Here is a 16,786-nt window from a genome sequence, read left to right as displayed (position 1 = left end):
GGTGCTGCAGAGTGTGTGATCATACAACACCTGCTGAGCCATGGATTTTATTAAATAACAGTTGGGACTGGAAAGAGGACAAATGAGTGGATGCTGTGTCAGAATTCAACTGTTCTTGGAACATCCAAAAGAAGAAGCTGAAATTTTGGGGCAGATACTGTTAATTTTTGAGTATTAAGGAGAGTTAGAGGCCATATGACAGGACATGCATAACTACAGAACAAGAAGTAGGAAAAGGCAACTATGCCAGTGTGACTCTAGAAGGTAGCAGAGAGCTGGGCTTCAGGGACTTACTTGATTATTTCTGCCTGGTATATCAGGCATATTGGTTTTTCCAGTTATTAGTTGCTCAGCTGAAGAAAATGCATCTTCTACGTTGGCCAGTGCAGATGCAAGTAAAAGGCATTGAAAAAATTGTCTGCAGTCTGATTTATTGGTTCCCAAACTTTGGTCCATAGATAAATAATAGTCTACAAGGTCGCTTTAAGTGATCTGCAGCCAGTCTTTGGACCAGTGCCGCACAGTAAATCATGTAGTATTTTATTACAAAGATTTAAAGGTTAAAGGCTTTTGAGGGTGAGAAGCAGTGTGCCGAGTACTGCTACTCGAGTGGAACAAGAGGAAAACTGAACTAGTTGGAGGAGACCAGGGAGGTTGAGCACTCTGTCCCCTTCGATCCCTGAGAACAGGTTACAGTTCCTGTATACTGAAGCAAATTTGCTAAATCACTTGGTGTTTCTGCTGCAACAGGATTTCCTGGCCCAGAGTTATTTCTTTATAAAGCTCTGTCTCATTCCATTTTTTCACTGCTTGCTAAATGTACTTATCTGTAGAGGCACATAGGCATGTAATTCATTCTCCTGGGAAGATCCATTTTCCCCTCACTGCCAGACTACAGTCATTTTCCATCCATTTTGCTTTCTAAAAGCTACTCTCTTCTCTCTCCTTCATCAGTTACCTCACTAACATGGCTACTATTTCTCCTTTTTTTTAATTTTTATTAGGTGAGACAAGTGTTTGGGCAGTGGGCTTTAACGGCATCATCCAGGCATGGGTACAAAACACAGTGACGAGGGAGAGAATTAATCACCGCGCTAAAATGATTAATGTTTTGTGTTGATCATTTTGCACCCCACCATTGCATTTCAACTAACAAGAGATTTCTGTCTTTGACCTACGTGCTTCAACTGTTTGTTAAGGTTTTGCCACACACTGTCATAATCACTAACAACTGCTTGGGTTTGAAGGTAATTGTGTTTATTTTCTGGTTCATGCTTCAGGAAAAATTAAAACTTGATGCTGAGAGGGAAAAACTAGAGAGGCTTCAGGAGCTTTACTCCGAGCAGAAGACGCAGCTTGATAATTGCCCTGAGTCCATGAGGGAACAATTACAGCAGCAGCTGAAGAGGGTCAGTAGCAAGTTTCAAGATTGCACTAACTTTTTTTTTCTGTTGATTTTTTTTTTTTTGCGTTAAGTGTAACATATTCTGTTTCAAGTATCCAGTGTCTGAACATATTTGCAACTTATAATTGGTAATAGTCACGAGGGTTATGGTTTTTTGTGGAATGCTTGTAACAGATAATGTGTATGATGGCAAATGAGTAGAGTGTGAATGGGCAGATTAGAAATCATTTTGTGTTGAATGTTTTTAAAGCTTTGGGCTACTTGCCTGTAACCAGCACCTTAGGCCTGCTGGGTGGAGTGGAATCTGTTAGATGGATGGTGGAGCATCACTCTTTACCAGTGTGAGCAAAGACAGAAATTGAACTTTGGTCAGTTCTATCAGCCATTTTAGCAGCAGTTTGCTGCTGCAATTGTTTGATCCTGTTGTGTACTCCTCCTTTGCAAAGCTGTAAATGGCTGTCTCAGTGAAGCCATGGATAACTTCTTTTTTTCAGTATATAACTTAGCTGTTAGTCTGAACTGTGCTTTGAAAAATTCATTCTGAAGATTATACTACTTATTGTAATAGCTTTATTTTTTCCTAGACTTTCAACAGTTGCACATTGGTATAATAACCTTTGCGTAAAGTCTAATTGCAAACTGATTTTGTTTTGTATTATTTGTAACCAAAAAAGCTACAATATTGTCTGTGAAGGTACAGTTATTTTCTGTGGAAAGATTTTAGTATTCATTAATGTTAAGTGGGTTCTACAGCACATATAGTTAGCTTTAGTGGGGTGGGGGAATAATTTTCAAAGCATCAATACAGCAAGCTCAAGAGGCCATCTGAAAGTCAAACTCGATTTTTTTAATTTTTTTTTTTTTTCTGGCTTGAGTGTTTATATCAGAAATAAGGGCTGTAATAGCAGTGACCAAAAAAGGGCTTTTCTGCTTTGTAGGAAATATTCTTTAGATTTTGGTTTATTTGCAGAATTCTTTTTTTTTTTTTTTTCCTTTTATTCAAAGAGCGAAAAGTAAAAAATTCCACCTTTGGAAAAAACAATGTTAAATTCTTCTGTAGTAACTGAGAAGTTTGCTGGTTTTGAGACAGTTAAGGATTTTTGTAAGTTACCTTCAAAAAAAAAAAAAAGCAGAATTATGTAGTATCTCATATATATTAAAAGGAAAGGAAGCTTTTCCTGTGCAGTCACATACTTGAAGGTATGTGAACATGAGAAGTTGCAGTATTGTTGCTGTGGGATGGTAGTAAATCCTTTTTCACTATTGACGACCAAGAAGCTTCTAGAAATCTGTTTAGTTAAATTCTTTTAATTTTTTTGTTCCTTCCAAGTTGGCTTAATAATGATTTTGGATTTGAAAGTGGGACAAAACTTGAAATGTGCAGGTGTAGTTAAATGTCCAGTTAATTCTATTGCATATTATTCCCAGCCAACTGTAGCAAAAGTTAACTGTGGCTGCTGTGGTGGAAGCAGTAGATTTTATCACTGAATTAGTGTACCGTAGCTCTCAAATGGATATCAAGTGTGACAGCAGTTATGAAATTACTGTAAGTATCTTACCCAAAATAGAGAAAATATCTTTTCCCCCCCCAAATAAGCCCAGTACAGGATTAAATACCTGAGTCTGCAGCAGGTTACGTTGTGCAACTTTACTGCCAACACCAAAGGTGTGCAGGTGATGAATTCCCTTCTTGCTTCACCTCTGGGACTTCAGTAACTTCGTAATTTGTGCCCTGGGGAGCAGGCAGCCAGTTTCCCTGCAGCAGCTGGCTGCGGGGGGGGTCTGGATTTCAGGCTGGGGTTGGCAGCGGGTGGCTGGCAACGCTCTGTGTGCTACCCGGTGGTGTCCGTCCTGAATATACGCGCTCCCTCTCGGGCATCAGAGACTGGGGAAAGACACTGAGGAAGGGCTTGTGGAAGGCACTGAGGGAAAACGCTGATCTTCCTGATGGCTTATTTAAAGTTAGTTAGCAGGATTCGTCCTTCCCTGTTAGTATGAAAGCATCAAAGCTTGTTTGTTCTCGTGTGCCTGGGTTCACAGAGGTACGCATAAATGGAGAACAAGAATAGACGCCAGGATTCCTGCAGAGACCTGAAAAGGCGCTGTCCATTGCTAGGAAATACCTTACTCTTCAGATAAAATTCTCCTAATTTTTACAGATGATGTCAGCCCGTGGAGCTCCCGCCGCATCCTGAAGTAAGGGCCAGGTTCTCTCCCATTGAGATTTCTCCAGTGCCATTAGTGAAGTAATAAAGATGCAGGAGAAATTTATGGTTTGGAAATCCAATATGGAAACACTGTGTCTGTTGTTTGTTAATAGATTATAAATTACAATATGTGGATATCAACGGTTTTACTAAAAAGGAGGGAGTACTACTTGGTTCAGGAAGCCATTGCCTACAGCAAGAAGGCAGTCCTCCTACAAATCCTATGCTGCCGAGTAGGATCCTTGTGGCAAGGACTCTGTGGGCACGTCTCAGAGCCAGATCTCGTGCCCCTGCCACTGTGCCCTGCTCCCGCAGGCTGCCCGGGGTCTCGGTCCCCGTGGGTCTGCCTGGCTGGTGATCTGGCTGCAATGTGCCTGCAACCACTGGTAGAGCTACGCTACTGCCATTTACCCTTTGGAGGGGTTTTAATTTGAAAATGGACTTGGTTTTGAATTAGGTATGTTTGTTTTTCCCCAGTGGGCACAGTGGTACAGAATGTGGTGAAGGTCTTGTTCCATAGCACATCCCACAAAGAATATAGCGTTTTGTGGGCTCAGCTGGCTACCAGTTGCCTTTCTGGGTATCAGTTGCCTTCTCTGAAGTCTGTTGTTCTACCTCAGTCGCAATTAATGTGGTATGAAATAGGCTGAATTTGTTGACTTTCATGGCCTGGGCAAAGTCCTTCTGTTTGTTTTGAATACTGAAGATGGCTGACTGGTTTGAATGAAGCATTTCTGTATAGTAGGTAACTGCTTTCTTGTAATTTTTAGCCCACACCTTTGCTTTTGATCTCTTCCCTATCTCGTACAAGTGAAAGGCACATCTGGAGAATAATGGGAAGATATTGGTATTTCATATAGTAGCCTGGATTCTTCAGTTTCTGCATCCCGTGTCTTTCCCTGGTACATCGGAAGCTGCTTTTGAGTGCCTTTATAGAGACCTGTCTGCTTATCTCAGTCACTAACCTTTGCCCTAGGTCAAAATAAGAAAAGGAGTAAGTTTGCATTTCTCTAAAATAAAAAATTGCTTACAGGATGTAGGTTTTCTTGCGTAACAAGTTACATACAATGAACCTATTTTAGAGAGCCTTAGCGTTTAATAATACTGTGATTATTAAAAGCACCCTTTTCTTCAGAACTCTGGCACTTGCAAGTAGGAATTCATGTTATGAATACAGAGATGTTGCAGGAGAAAGATTAGCACTCAGTTCTTGTGCTGAAAAGCACCATAAGTTTTATCTCATCATCCCTAAGCGGAAGGCAGGTGTGTTCTTATTTCTTGGGTCTTTTCTGCAGCATTCAACCTCTTTTTCCTGACAAAACCTGGCATTGGTCCAGGGGAATGCATAAAAGCGGGCTGGTATCTTTTCTGAAGTAATACATCTACTGGCTAGGGTGGATGACTAGAGTCCTTAATTACGTGTTTGCACAGGGAGCAATTGTCAGCACCAATTCGGTGGTCCACGATCAGCCTCTGGCTGAGCAACTTGCACGGTTGGACATCACTGCTGAGGTGATGGCAGTGTGCTGATGGCACACAGCTCCACATATCTTTTGTCTTATCTGACCGTATGTCTGTTAATAAAAACAGTGCTGGTACTTGGGCTGGACCTGAAGAAATTCTAACTGCAGTTCAGAGTCCTTCGTTTGAGTGTGTATTCCCATAATTAGTTAATTCGGTGTGCAGTTCTCCGGTGTTACTGGGATGATATTTGCTGTCCTTTTTGGTTGGTAAGCAGATGCTCTCCCAGTTTGGCATGTGACAACCTCACCAGATGGGTTCAGGCTTTGGCGGTGTCACAGCTGGGCTACAGCAGAGTGATCTGCCCAGCCAGGGTACTCTCGGTGCTTAGGATGCTCCAGCTTGCTCTGAACACTGCAAAACAGCTCCCTCAATGTACAGGTGCTTCATCTTTCTCAGCTGGGGGAGACAGACAGTAGGAGTGATGCAGAACGCAACATCAGGATAATGATTAGCCCTATTTGCTCTCTTATTATGACAGTAGGTCATTAAAAGCATTGAGGTCCTGTTTGAACATGTTGTAGGAGATACATAAATACTGTTTTATACTGATTTTTGTGTTTGTTTGTTTGTAAGTATCTCTACTCTGGTGTCTGCATGATTTTTTTTTTTTTTTTTTTTTTTTTTTTTTGCTTAAGGATGCTGATCTTTTGGACATAGAAAGCAAACACTTTGAAGATTTGGAATTTCAGCAACTTGAACATGAAAGCAGGTTAGATGAAGAGAAAGAAAATCTGACACAACAGCTCCTGCGTGAAGTAGCTGAATATCAGCGCAGCATTGTCAGTAGAAAGGTAAAAGCACTAACACTCGCTTCATTTGTTCTTTGTTGTTGAGCATAAAGAAGATGAAATGGAGCTACAATCTGCCCATCTGTAACAAATAATGCAAAACTTTTCTCTTTGAAAAAAGCTTCTGAAGCAGAGTGAAGATGATAGCCCAGTAACATCCCACACAGATCAAATTACGCACTTCTCCAAAAGGAAATAAATAAATAAAATTCCATGCCCTGTTTGTATATTTGCATATGCAAATTAAACCCTTTAATTTGCTACAAAAAGTACCAAGGCATTGTTTTTTCTTCTTTAAGAGAGGAGATTTGTACACTCTGGACAAAACTACAGTTGTTTTATGATCATGATTGATGTTGATGTTAGATGGTTTTGTTAAAATAATAATAGAACATCAAATTAAAGAAGTGCCTTAATTTTTAAGATCAGTTTTAAAGGTGCTATCTCAACCAATTAAATACCAGTTTTGCAGAGATCAGGAGTTGAATCTCTACACCAGTTCTGTTCAGTATATAGATGCTAGTCACCATATTTTCAAAGAATATGTGCAATTATTCTTTTGTCTCTTGAATAAATTCTCTTTGCTGTCTAAATCTTGTTTAATTATCTCCTTCAGAGCAGTGAGCTGTCTTGTAAAAACTTCTTTTCCTACTGCTTCACTCGTATGAATGAGTGAACTCTTATGAATAGGATCCTTGCTGCAGGTTGTCTTGTGCTTTGAAAATAAAACATGTAAATTGTGATTATTTTCTTTTTATATTAGGAAAAGATTTCTGCTCTCAAAAAACAAGCCAATCATATTGTCCAACAAGCACAAAGAGAACAAGATCATTTTGTAAAAGAGAAAAACAACTTAATAATGATGCTGCAAAGGGTAAGTATTTATTGTCTTTCAGATATTTTTAGCGTGTAACAAAAGAGCATTTCATAGAATAAAAGAACATAGAGCACAAGAAAAGCATCAGTTGTGTAGAAGCTAGCAAGTATGTAATAATGTGATAGACACTGTTTGTCTCCATTAACCTTTAAAAAAAAAATCTTTTGTAATTAATCAGCAGATTTCCTAAGAGAAAATGCCAGTGGCATTTGATAATCAAGAGGGTTTTAGAGGTGCCCCCCTTCCAGAGGACTCAACCAGAGGCACCCACCTGGGTGCTGAAGCTAGGAGCCTGTGTTCCCTGTGTGGCTGCTGGAGCTGTGCACAGAGAGCTCAGATTTTTGCCTTGTAACAGCTCATGCTAGGCCACAAGATGACCTGCGTAACATCAGCTAACATCTGGTTAATAAGAAACTGCCATGAACCCTTTGCATCCATTTTATGTTTTGCTTTTAAACGTGAGAGAAATCATGTTTAGTTCATTAAGAAGAATCAGCATTTTCAAAATGCTGAAGGAAGACCTATTTGGTTTGCCTCTAGTTATTAAGTAAGATCTTTCACTAGCTTTTTGTTCTGTACTTCCATTTTTTGTTCAGTTCTGCTGTAAATGGATGAAGTGGAAGCTCTGCTATGCAGTTTCTAGCCTTCCATCCCAGCATGTTTCTTTACACGGTTACGAAAATGGCTAGCATTTATTTTCACTACACGGCTGTTGGTCTTTAACATAAAATGTCTGTTTTTAACAGGAAAAAGAGAACCTCTGTAATCTGGAAAAGAAATATTCCACACTTTCCGGAGGAAAGGGATTTCCTGTCAGTCCCAATAGTCTAAAAGAGGTAAAGAGATTCACTGCTTTTGACTTTACCATAAGTAACTTTTAATAACACTTCGTACAAAAGCACTTTAGTATTTAGTGAAGTCCTATTCACATAAATTTTTTTGAGATGTGATGAAATTACTATGTAAAGCTATTCATAGAAGTCCAAATGCATGGGTGAGCAAAAATAGCTTCTCGTGACATTTTCCCAGATGTGACTGGTATCTCCTTAATCTCTCGCTCTGGAAAAATGATCGGGTTTATGTGTGGGGTGTGTGTGTCTAATTTTCTCAAAATAGACAATTAAACCTCATTGAAGTGAAGAAGAATGAGGTCCAGGAATAACTGTTCAAGTACAAATACAGTTCAGTCTTATTTTTGCACTGTAGATTTTATCATTGCCTCCCCTCCCTTTATTCTAAGGCTCTGCAGAAGAGCATGACTACTGTATATTTTGATCTTTTTAAAAAGCATTGAATTGAAGACTTCAAGCTATTGTGGCTGTAAGATACCTATTGAGCTATTTATTTAACTGTTTTGAATAGTTAGAGTAGGTGTCAAGTATTTTTTGCTGAAAAAAAGTGAGTTAGTTTGTGTAATGCACGATGAGGCCCAGAACTTACCTCAGATGTCAAGACTTCATAGGTTTGAGGGTACTGCTTTAAGCCTCAAGGTCCGTGAGCAAAGTCAGCATAAGGTAAGCCACAGCCCATTGCAAAGATTCAGTTAGCACGTACGATATTAACATTAACTCCCCATATTAATCTTCTTGACTTGACTTGATGAATCTGCAAATTGCAGATAAACATGAAGGTGTAACTGGAGAAGTGGAAAATCTAGCATTTAAAATACACTGACAGGTATCTATGGCTGCTTCATTAACTTCTGCTTAAGAGGTCTGACTGGACTTGCTGGATCTGCTTGTATTGAAGCCCTGAACAAGGTCTGCCACATCTAATGATGTAGGTTTCACCGTGTGAAGTTGGGCTCTTGACGTCTAAAGCAACCACGTGTCTTTTCAGCACCTGGGAAATGGCATCTTGCTTATTTGGCCTCCAAGTTCCTGGTGAACCTGGGTGGCCTCCAGCACATGCCACGAGGGCTGAGCGCTCTTCCTCACTGCAAGCCATGTTGCGGATGCTTAGACTTTCAGTGTCCTAGGTTGTGTTCTGACCTGGACATCTGACCTCCCACCAGGACATCTGGCAAGTCTAAGCTTCATTTTTTTCATTTTGAGGTGGATCTGTTCATTGTCTCACTAAAGGGTGGGTGCTATCTCTGATTTTTATCTTCATATCCACATAATGGTTTGTTTAATCACAGATATTTCAAAATGCAACTACATTAAGTGAGCCTGACACCCCTTTTATTGAAACGGATTATTCAGCAGCGTCATTCCGTTCACAGTAGTGAAGTCAGTTAGGACTTACTCCAAGGCAAATGAGAGAAGGAACAGCATGGGTTTTTCTGTTTCACGCTCAGTGTCCCCATAGGCTCTGTCCTATAAAAGAAATGCCTTTCCTTGCCAGATGTTATGTTTGTCTCAGTCCAGTTTAATTTTTCTCTGACTGTTCCAGCACCTTTAAAAATCAGGCACCAAATGGTACACAGGCTTAAAGAGACTGCCTGCACATAGAAGTTAATTTCACCATGCGGTTGCTCACGTATCAGTCAAGTCTGCAGTCCAACGTTTCCCAGCCCCTCCTCCCCAAAGCACACATTTTTAACTCTCTTCCATTCATCGTGAAGCTTAGTCCCTGCGTGCACAGCCATAGAGTAACATGACCTCACGTAAAGAGGCAGGATGCTTATCCCAGTACTTAAATAAGTGAGGAAAATCGATGCTGTTTGAAAGTCCAGCATTGACAAAATGGCTTGGATGCCTACTCTGACTTGAAACCATTTATTTAATCTAATGTAGTAGGGGCCTGAGTTAATGCACAGCACAGTCGTTTGGTTGGTTGGTTTTTTTAACCCCATGGTGAATCCTCACTGGAGTTGTGAGTCTGAACTGAATGTTTTTCATATAATGGTGAAAGTACTTTTATCCTCTATAAAAATTAATATGATATTGCATTCATAAACTTGCCAGGTTTTGGTTACTGATATACTGCTACTACAAGATGGTTAAGCAAGTTTTATGTTTATTCTTACCAGACTCTGTTTTACTGTAATATGGCCGCGTGTTTTGAGAGGTAAACTTTAGTATCTTACCCAGTCTCCTTCTCATTTAATAGTTCATCAAATAATATCAGAGTTAAGATTTGCCTCCTATTTCTGGAGTGTTGTGTTCACAGTATGGTACTTAGTTTTCCAGAATTGTGTATCTGCTTGAAATGACTGATAAAATACCTTGAAAATTATGCTAATAGGGTGTAGGGCTGGTATTTTTTTCAGCTTGCCTTCTATGATCATTGCTAAATTTCTGCATTTTTAAAAAGAAGAAATACTATAGCAGTCTGTGGCTTCTCTTACTGATTTGCTGAAGTATACATACTGGCATGTCAGTGTGCTGGTACAGTAATAGAAACATGGGCCCTTCAACATCTTCCAAACTTAAAAGCAGCTTGCCATCTTGATTTAAAAAATAAGCATATTACTATCTCATTTTTATGATATTGCTTCAACGGTGATTTATTCTTCCTTTTGCATAGCCTTGTTTTTTATGGATAAGAAGTTAGGACATTTGAGTTTTTACAGTCTGGCATCCTATACACCATGGATTAGAATCCGTATTTTATTTTTTAGATCACAGTTGTTCAGTTAACACCAAAACACATGCAATAATTGTATTCTGCTGTTACATCTCAAATCTGGCTCCATAAATCTTCTCTGCAGTCAGAAGCACACTCTGATGTCCGTGCCTTTCCTCAATTCATCACCTCCTGTATGATTGTTTAAAATAAAATAAATAAAAAATCAAATTGTAATGGCTACGGGGCTGTCATGGTTTAACCCCAGCCAGCAACTAAGCACCACGCAGCCGCTCACTCACTTCCCCCCACCCAGTGGGATGGGGGAGAGAATCAGAAGGAAAAAGGTGAAACTTGAGGGTTGAGATAAGAACAGATTAATAGAACAGAAAAGAAGACACTAATAATGCTAATAATAACAATACTAAAATGACAATAATAATAAAAGGATTGGAATATACAAAACAAGTGATGCACAATGCAGTTGCTCGCTACTCACCAACCGATGCCCAGTTAGTTCCTGACCAGCGATCCCCCAGGCCAACTCCCCCCGGTTTATATACTGGGCATGACGTCACATGTTGGCCAGTTTGGGTCAGGTGCCCTGGCTGTGTCCCCTCCTAACTTCTTGTGCCCCTCCAGCCTTCTTGCTGGCTGGGCATGAGAAGCTGAAAAATCCTTGACTTTAGACTAAACACTACTTAGAAACAACTGAAAACATCAGTGTTATCAACATTCTTCTCGTACTGAACCCAAAACATAGCACTGTACCAGCTACTAGAAAGAAAATTAACTCTATCCCAGCCGAAACCAGGACAGAGGCTAACAATAACAGCATCTTACCTGAGTCTCCTGGTAACACCTAAAAGTTAGAAGCAACTTCCAGACAATGCAAATGGAAGGTGTTGTGTCAGCATAATTTATAGAGTACCAATGGCTTGTTTTTATGTAAGTTCTTCCCAGTTCCGTTAGTCATTTGGTTTACTCAAACTAGCTTAATAGTTAGGCAAGAAACAAATCAGGTAGGTTATTTTATTTAAACATGGACCAAAAAAAAAAAGAAATAAAAAGATGGGTAAATAAGATTTGTTCTTCCTTTTCCCCCAATCTGCTTTCCCAAGAAAAGAGCTACATCATTTCTAAAGGGTATTTACTTTTTAGTAAAGTCTTTTGGTCACTTAATGTACATTTGCTTTTTGATTACACAAATGATTTCTGGAATTAAATGAAGAACAATTTTCAGAATCCAAGGATTTAACATTTGAAAACCTTGATGGTAATTTTATTTTATTTATGATTATTTCAATGATAACAAATATTTGGCTGTATCACTCTAAACTAACTTTCATCGTACTGGATACATTAATACTCTTGCACGTCTTTTGGCTTTTGCTCCTTTTAACTTCTGAATTCCTCCTTTTAGGGCTATATCAGTGTAAGTGAAATTAGTGAGCTGTATGGCAATTCCACGAATATATCCCCTTCCACTCAGCCCCCCACAGATGCTGAAGCAGTTGCCACTGAGCCTTCCACGGCTGTGCTGACGAGCCAGCCACAAAATAAAGAGGTTTGTTTGAGAGACATTTCCCTTTGTTTGCATTGTTCTTTCATGGCTGCCTTTTTATTTTCTTTTTTTTTTAATTTTATTTTTTGGTAATTCAACATGTAACAAATTGACCCTAAGGCAAACTGCTGTTTGCCAGTTACCAAGTCAGATAAGAGTTTAATAGTAAAGCTGAAGGACTGCTCCAATTGTAAAGTGTCTTTGATGATGTAGATGGGACTTTGAAGGCCAAAAAACCTGAATGCTTATGACCCAAGCAGCAATAAGTGACAATCCTTGCATGTCAAACACTAGAATGTAATGCACCTTTGGTAAAAGGTCCGTGGACACGCTTAGTCATTACTTGATCAACGGTGCCTAGGTGTTCATTTTGTATGTTTTTTTTAATTTTTTTCTGTGAGGTGGTAGAAGTATATGTTGAATATTTGTGGGAGACGGGTAGCTTCTACTTATCTTAGCTATTCCACGGAGTCTGTCCAGTCTGTGTCTTCTAGCTTACTCTCTCTTTTTGTCATCCTTTGTGATGTTTTTGCCTTTGTAATGACGATAGCAAATTTTGAATAAATCCCCTTTTAAAGGAACGGAATAAACTTATGAATGTAAAGCCACCTAGCTTTGTGTTGTAAAAAAGCAGCAACTGGTTTAGAATTTGGCATTTCCGTGCTGCTTCTGGTAGTTCAATATGCCTTGAGAGTTGCAATACAACACATCTCCTTTCCTGCTAAATGCTCCAACAAACACAGTGCTAAAACTGCAGCTTGTATGTGCCGTATCTTTTGAGCAATTCCAAAAAGAAAACTCTGTGTGTAATTTCTCTTTTTTCTATAAAGCTAAGATCACCTCTCTGTTCTGGATTTGTGTTTCCTCACTCTCTTTCTCCTCGCTCTATTGCTCAACTTCCATCAGTCCATTGGCCTGAGGTCATGGCTACTCATGTAGATCCTATTCCTTTATCTGATACACCTCCACCTCTGCCAGCTAAGAAACACCGCAGGCAACAACAGGTAACAGATGCAAAGCTGATACCTTGGGATTATTTTCTTTGTTTGTTTTTGTTATGGTGGCCATGAAGTTGATTTACATGTGAAGTTTACAGAATGATATGATAGATCATAAGTTGTTTGTGCTTGCAGAGTGTTGCACTGAAAGGCACTGCTCGTTTAAAAATCAACACAATGCATTACAGAATGTTAGTGAACAAAAAATCTACTTACATAAACAATCCAGAGGCAAATACTAATATTTAGGAGCCATTGTAACTGTCAGAAGACTTGCAGCAATGAAGTACAAGTGGCTACATTTGAAATCGTGAATTATTTTTTCACTTACATTTGAACAATGCCTCTGAAAGCTGTATTGGTTTTAAGCCACCAATTTATTAGAATAACTGGAAAATAAATGTTTTTCTTTGTAATTGGATTCTACTTGTACGCTAGACTTGAGTTTTAAAAACAAAAAATAGGTAGAGGGACAGGTACGCAAAATGCGCACATGAATTTAATGCATTTCCTTAATCAGCATGATTTTAATGTGATATTTGTAGAAATCCTAGAAAGCACTGTGAAGCAGGAGGTATTCTGTATTTTAGATTTCGTTCTTTCCAGTGAAGTTCCCAGACTTGTCACCTTCAGTATATTCCACATAGAGCATAACTGAGCAAGTAGGTCGATTCATTTTGTCAAAACTGTAACAAATTACATTTGAAGCATTTCAGAAATCTGGAAGAGAGAAAGAAGCAGCACAGGGAGTGCATGTACATGAGTGATACTTTACCTCGCAAGAAAACGACTCCGTCTGTATCACCGCACTTCAATAGTGCTACGCTTGGACGAAGCGTCACATCTAAAGTACGTAGCTGCATGCTATTAATAGCTTTCCAGTGTCTGTATAAAAACCTATATCATGTTAGAGGTAAGGTTGGGTAGCACTGTAAGCATTATGTAATCCCCCAAATTCACATCTGAAATTGACTTTGAAAGAACTTCAGGTTTATTAACATATGGGAATATACATGAAGCCTTCCATACTTCCAGCCTTTATTCTGGCCTCTGGAAATGCCATGCTGTGGTACATAACTCATAAATGCATGATTACTATCTCAAGGATTGTATTTTCAGGATAGTTTAAATTGATTCTAGAGACACAACAGGTTGTTTTCCTTCCTGCCTAAGGCCTCTAAATGGTCAAGATAAAGTTATGTATAAAGTGAAGATACTCTTTATTTGTGACACGGTAAACCAACAAACAGCGGGAAGGTGGAGCTAATACTTTGAAAACGTTTTGGCCTAACAGGGACTGTGCACAGCTAAAATATCCATAGCTGACTGATATGACATTGCATTGATACCCATGACAAAGCAAGTTATTTTACCATTAGTTGCTGATGCAAAAAAAGTCTTGAAGTGTAGTTTTAAGCACATATTTACAAAATTTCCTGCAGGGACATTTACCATTAGGACAGAGCAACAGCTGTGGCAGCGTACTTCCTCACTGCCTGGCAACCATGACCAAAGAGTCAGAGTCGAGAAGGATGCACAAAGGTAGGACCTTTTTATTTGATTCATTTCTGTTTAAAGTCAGTGTTCAATTTTTCAGGAAATAAGCCTGCAACTTGTGTTGCTATAATCAAGAGGGCTGTAAAATAGAAGTTTACTTCTTGGTGAAAAAAACAAGCTCTAAATGTAATTTTCAGGTATTGGCAAAATAAGATGTTAATATTATGATGTAGGTTCACGTGTAGTTTTGAAGTACGTGGTCCCCAAGTATAATCTAGTAAACAGGAAAAGTATACTGAAAAATACACATTGGGTTAAGGGGGTAATTTCTGTGAGTGATTCTGAGGCAATATATTACATGTTGCTTTCTTTTTTCTTCCTTTTTTTTTTTAATAATTCTTTTCATGTTGTGATCTTAAAAATTGTTTTTCACAGGCATATATTTTTGCCTGGAGAAATTCCCCAGACAGAGATACCTTTGAGAATCTGTAACTGCGGTATTATAAGTGGTCTTAAATATTTGGGCTACAAAATATGAAAGGAGAGAGGTGTTCTATCATGGATAGATAGCTACGTTTTTGTCATAGGGACATGACAATCCTGGATCCAAAAGAAAGTTACACTTTTGAAACACAGTCTTGTGGGCTATGAGATTCTGTGTCTGGTTTTGTTGACCTGAGTCGATACACTTAATTTCTGTTTTAATGAGATGCATTATTCCTAAGTATCCTATCTTCAAATGGAGTTGCTCCTCAGTGCCATCTGTCAGTTTATTTTCTTTGCAGCATCTGCCTCATTGTTATCCATATAAGTGCAAGAGGTGCTTATGTAGAATTGCACGGGCTAAGCCTGAGCTGAGATAGGATCCATCCTGTTGTTACAGGACTTGTCAGAGCTAGCAGCTCCTAAAGGTCAGAGGATGACTGAGGTCAGACTGAGGTACGCACCGAGATTACTCAATACAGGGATGGAACAAGCTTGCTGAGAAAGGATCGTGACTTAACTACATTCACTTTATAGAGCTGTGATTTGTTGGGTTGGAGCTTTAGTTATGCAGCAGGCCTTCCACAAACCTACGGTGTTGTGGCTGACTTTTCTTGAAGTATTTCAGATGCAATACAAAAGGAGCTTCATACTCAGCTGGGAAAGCTTCTCTGATGTAATATGTGTGTAAGGGTGGAATAGCTTGCAAGTACATTCAGACTCATCGTTGTGCTGTTGTGCAGAAAACACTTTGTTTAAAACACTCAGTTTGAAAATCAGTAAGGATGTTTTGGTTAAACTTTGATGACAAGAGATCAAGTGTTTAAACTGGGAAATATTTCTGTAAAATGCTTGCAAAAGAGCGCTAGTGTGTGACCTAAAACACAAAGTGTTACCAAACCTAATACAGGCAAAGATAAGAGTTTTAAAAATAAATCAATCAGTTTTAATGTTTAATTTTTTGTCACCATGCAACTAAGAGAGTCTAAGAGTAGAGTGAGATTTCGTGTCCTAAGAGTGAGAATGAAAGAAATCTCACAAACCAAAACTGAATTATGGCCTGACAAAGAAGAGAGGCAGGGGAGAATGAGAGAGATGTATTCATTAAGGCACTTGGCACAATACTTTTCATATACTGCAAGGAATCATGTGTGCTATACTGCCTGCCATGCTAGTTGACCCTTATTTTTTTGTAAGATCCAACAGTCTGAATGGAAATACTAAATTACAAAGAGACCCTTAAGGGATTAATTTGTACTGGGAAAGAGGACACTTCTAGATCTCCTTTTCTGAAAAATCAGCTTTGCCAAAGGGAAAGAATGCTGCTGACAGGTGCTTTACTTGAACGGTCACAGGATTTGCAAAGTAGGAGACAGAGTCAAAACACAATGGATACAGGAATGCAAGGATTGTTTGTTGCTTGACTACCTCTCTTAGTGAAGGGTTTATTCCTTTTGCGTTCAACGTGGAGCTCACTGAATTTATTGCTGTTGAATGAGCTTGAAGAGTATAACTGCCTTCTCTTGCTCTGAAGTGCCATGTTTCTACGTTGGGGAAAGCTCCTTTGTCTTGGTAACACACCATGAAAGTTTTTGCAGGGCTCTTTCTGCACTGCAGTGCAGAACTCAGCAAGGACAGAGATGTCCAAGTCAGGTGCCTGGGGTCAGATCCCGAAGTATTGCTATCCAGCTATACAGAAGGGCCGGAGAAAGAGTGTTCAGGCACCTTTCATTCAGCCTTATAGGCATAGCCTTAATTAATGTCATGGTATGAGCTGGGAACGGACTGAGTTCAACTTGGTGTGATTTCTGTTTCCCCTAGCACCTCATAACCACACTCCGCGTGCAGAGGAAAAACAAGCTTTTCTTCAAAGTAATGAGTAAAGAAAGTGCATTTCTGTGGGACAGTGAGAGTTGGGAAATGTTTTGAACAT

At 39.2% G+C, this 16,786-nt stretch overlaps 1 protein-coding gene across 1 annotated transcript in view; it reads left to right on the top strand.

Moving 5' to 3' along the window:
• Nucleotides 1-16,786, top strand: part of PHLDB2 (pleckstrin homology-like domain, family B, member 2) — a 134,673-nt gene that overhangs the window by 102,201 nt on the left and 15,686 nt on the right. The window contains exons 7-13 of the mRNA XM_010567301.1: nt 1,281-1,409; nt 5,772-5,927; nt 6,688-6,798; nt 7,548-7,637; nt 11,735-11,878; nt 13,582-13,722; nt 14,316-14,415. Of these exons, the coding sequence (XP_010565603.1) occupies nt 1,281-1,409; nt 5,772-5,927; nt 6,688-6,798; nt 7,548-7,637; nt 11,735-11,878; nt 13,582-13,722; nt 14,316-14,415 (871 nt within the window). The remainder of the gene's footprint in view (nt 1-1,280; nt 1,410-5,771; nt 5,928-6,687; nt 6,799-7,547; nt 7,638-11,734; nt 11,879-13,581; nt 13,723-14,315; nt 14,416-16,786) is intronic.

Source organism: Haliaeetus leucocephalus, unplaced genomic scaffold (genome assembly GCF_000737465.1).
Source record: "Haliaeetus leucocephalus isolate CR32 unplaced genomic scaffold, Haliaeetus_leucocephalus-4.0 Scaffold228, whole genome shotgun sequence".
In the NCBI taxonomy this organism is placed as follows: domain Eukaryota; kingdom Metazoa; phylum Chordata; class Aves; order Accipitriformes; family Accipitridae; genus Haliaeetus; species Haliaeetus leucocephalus.
This window is presented reverse-complemented; position numbering and strand designations above follow the sequence as displayed.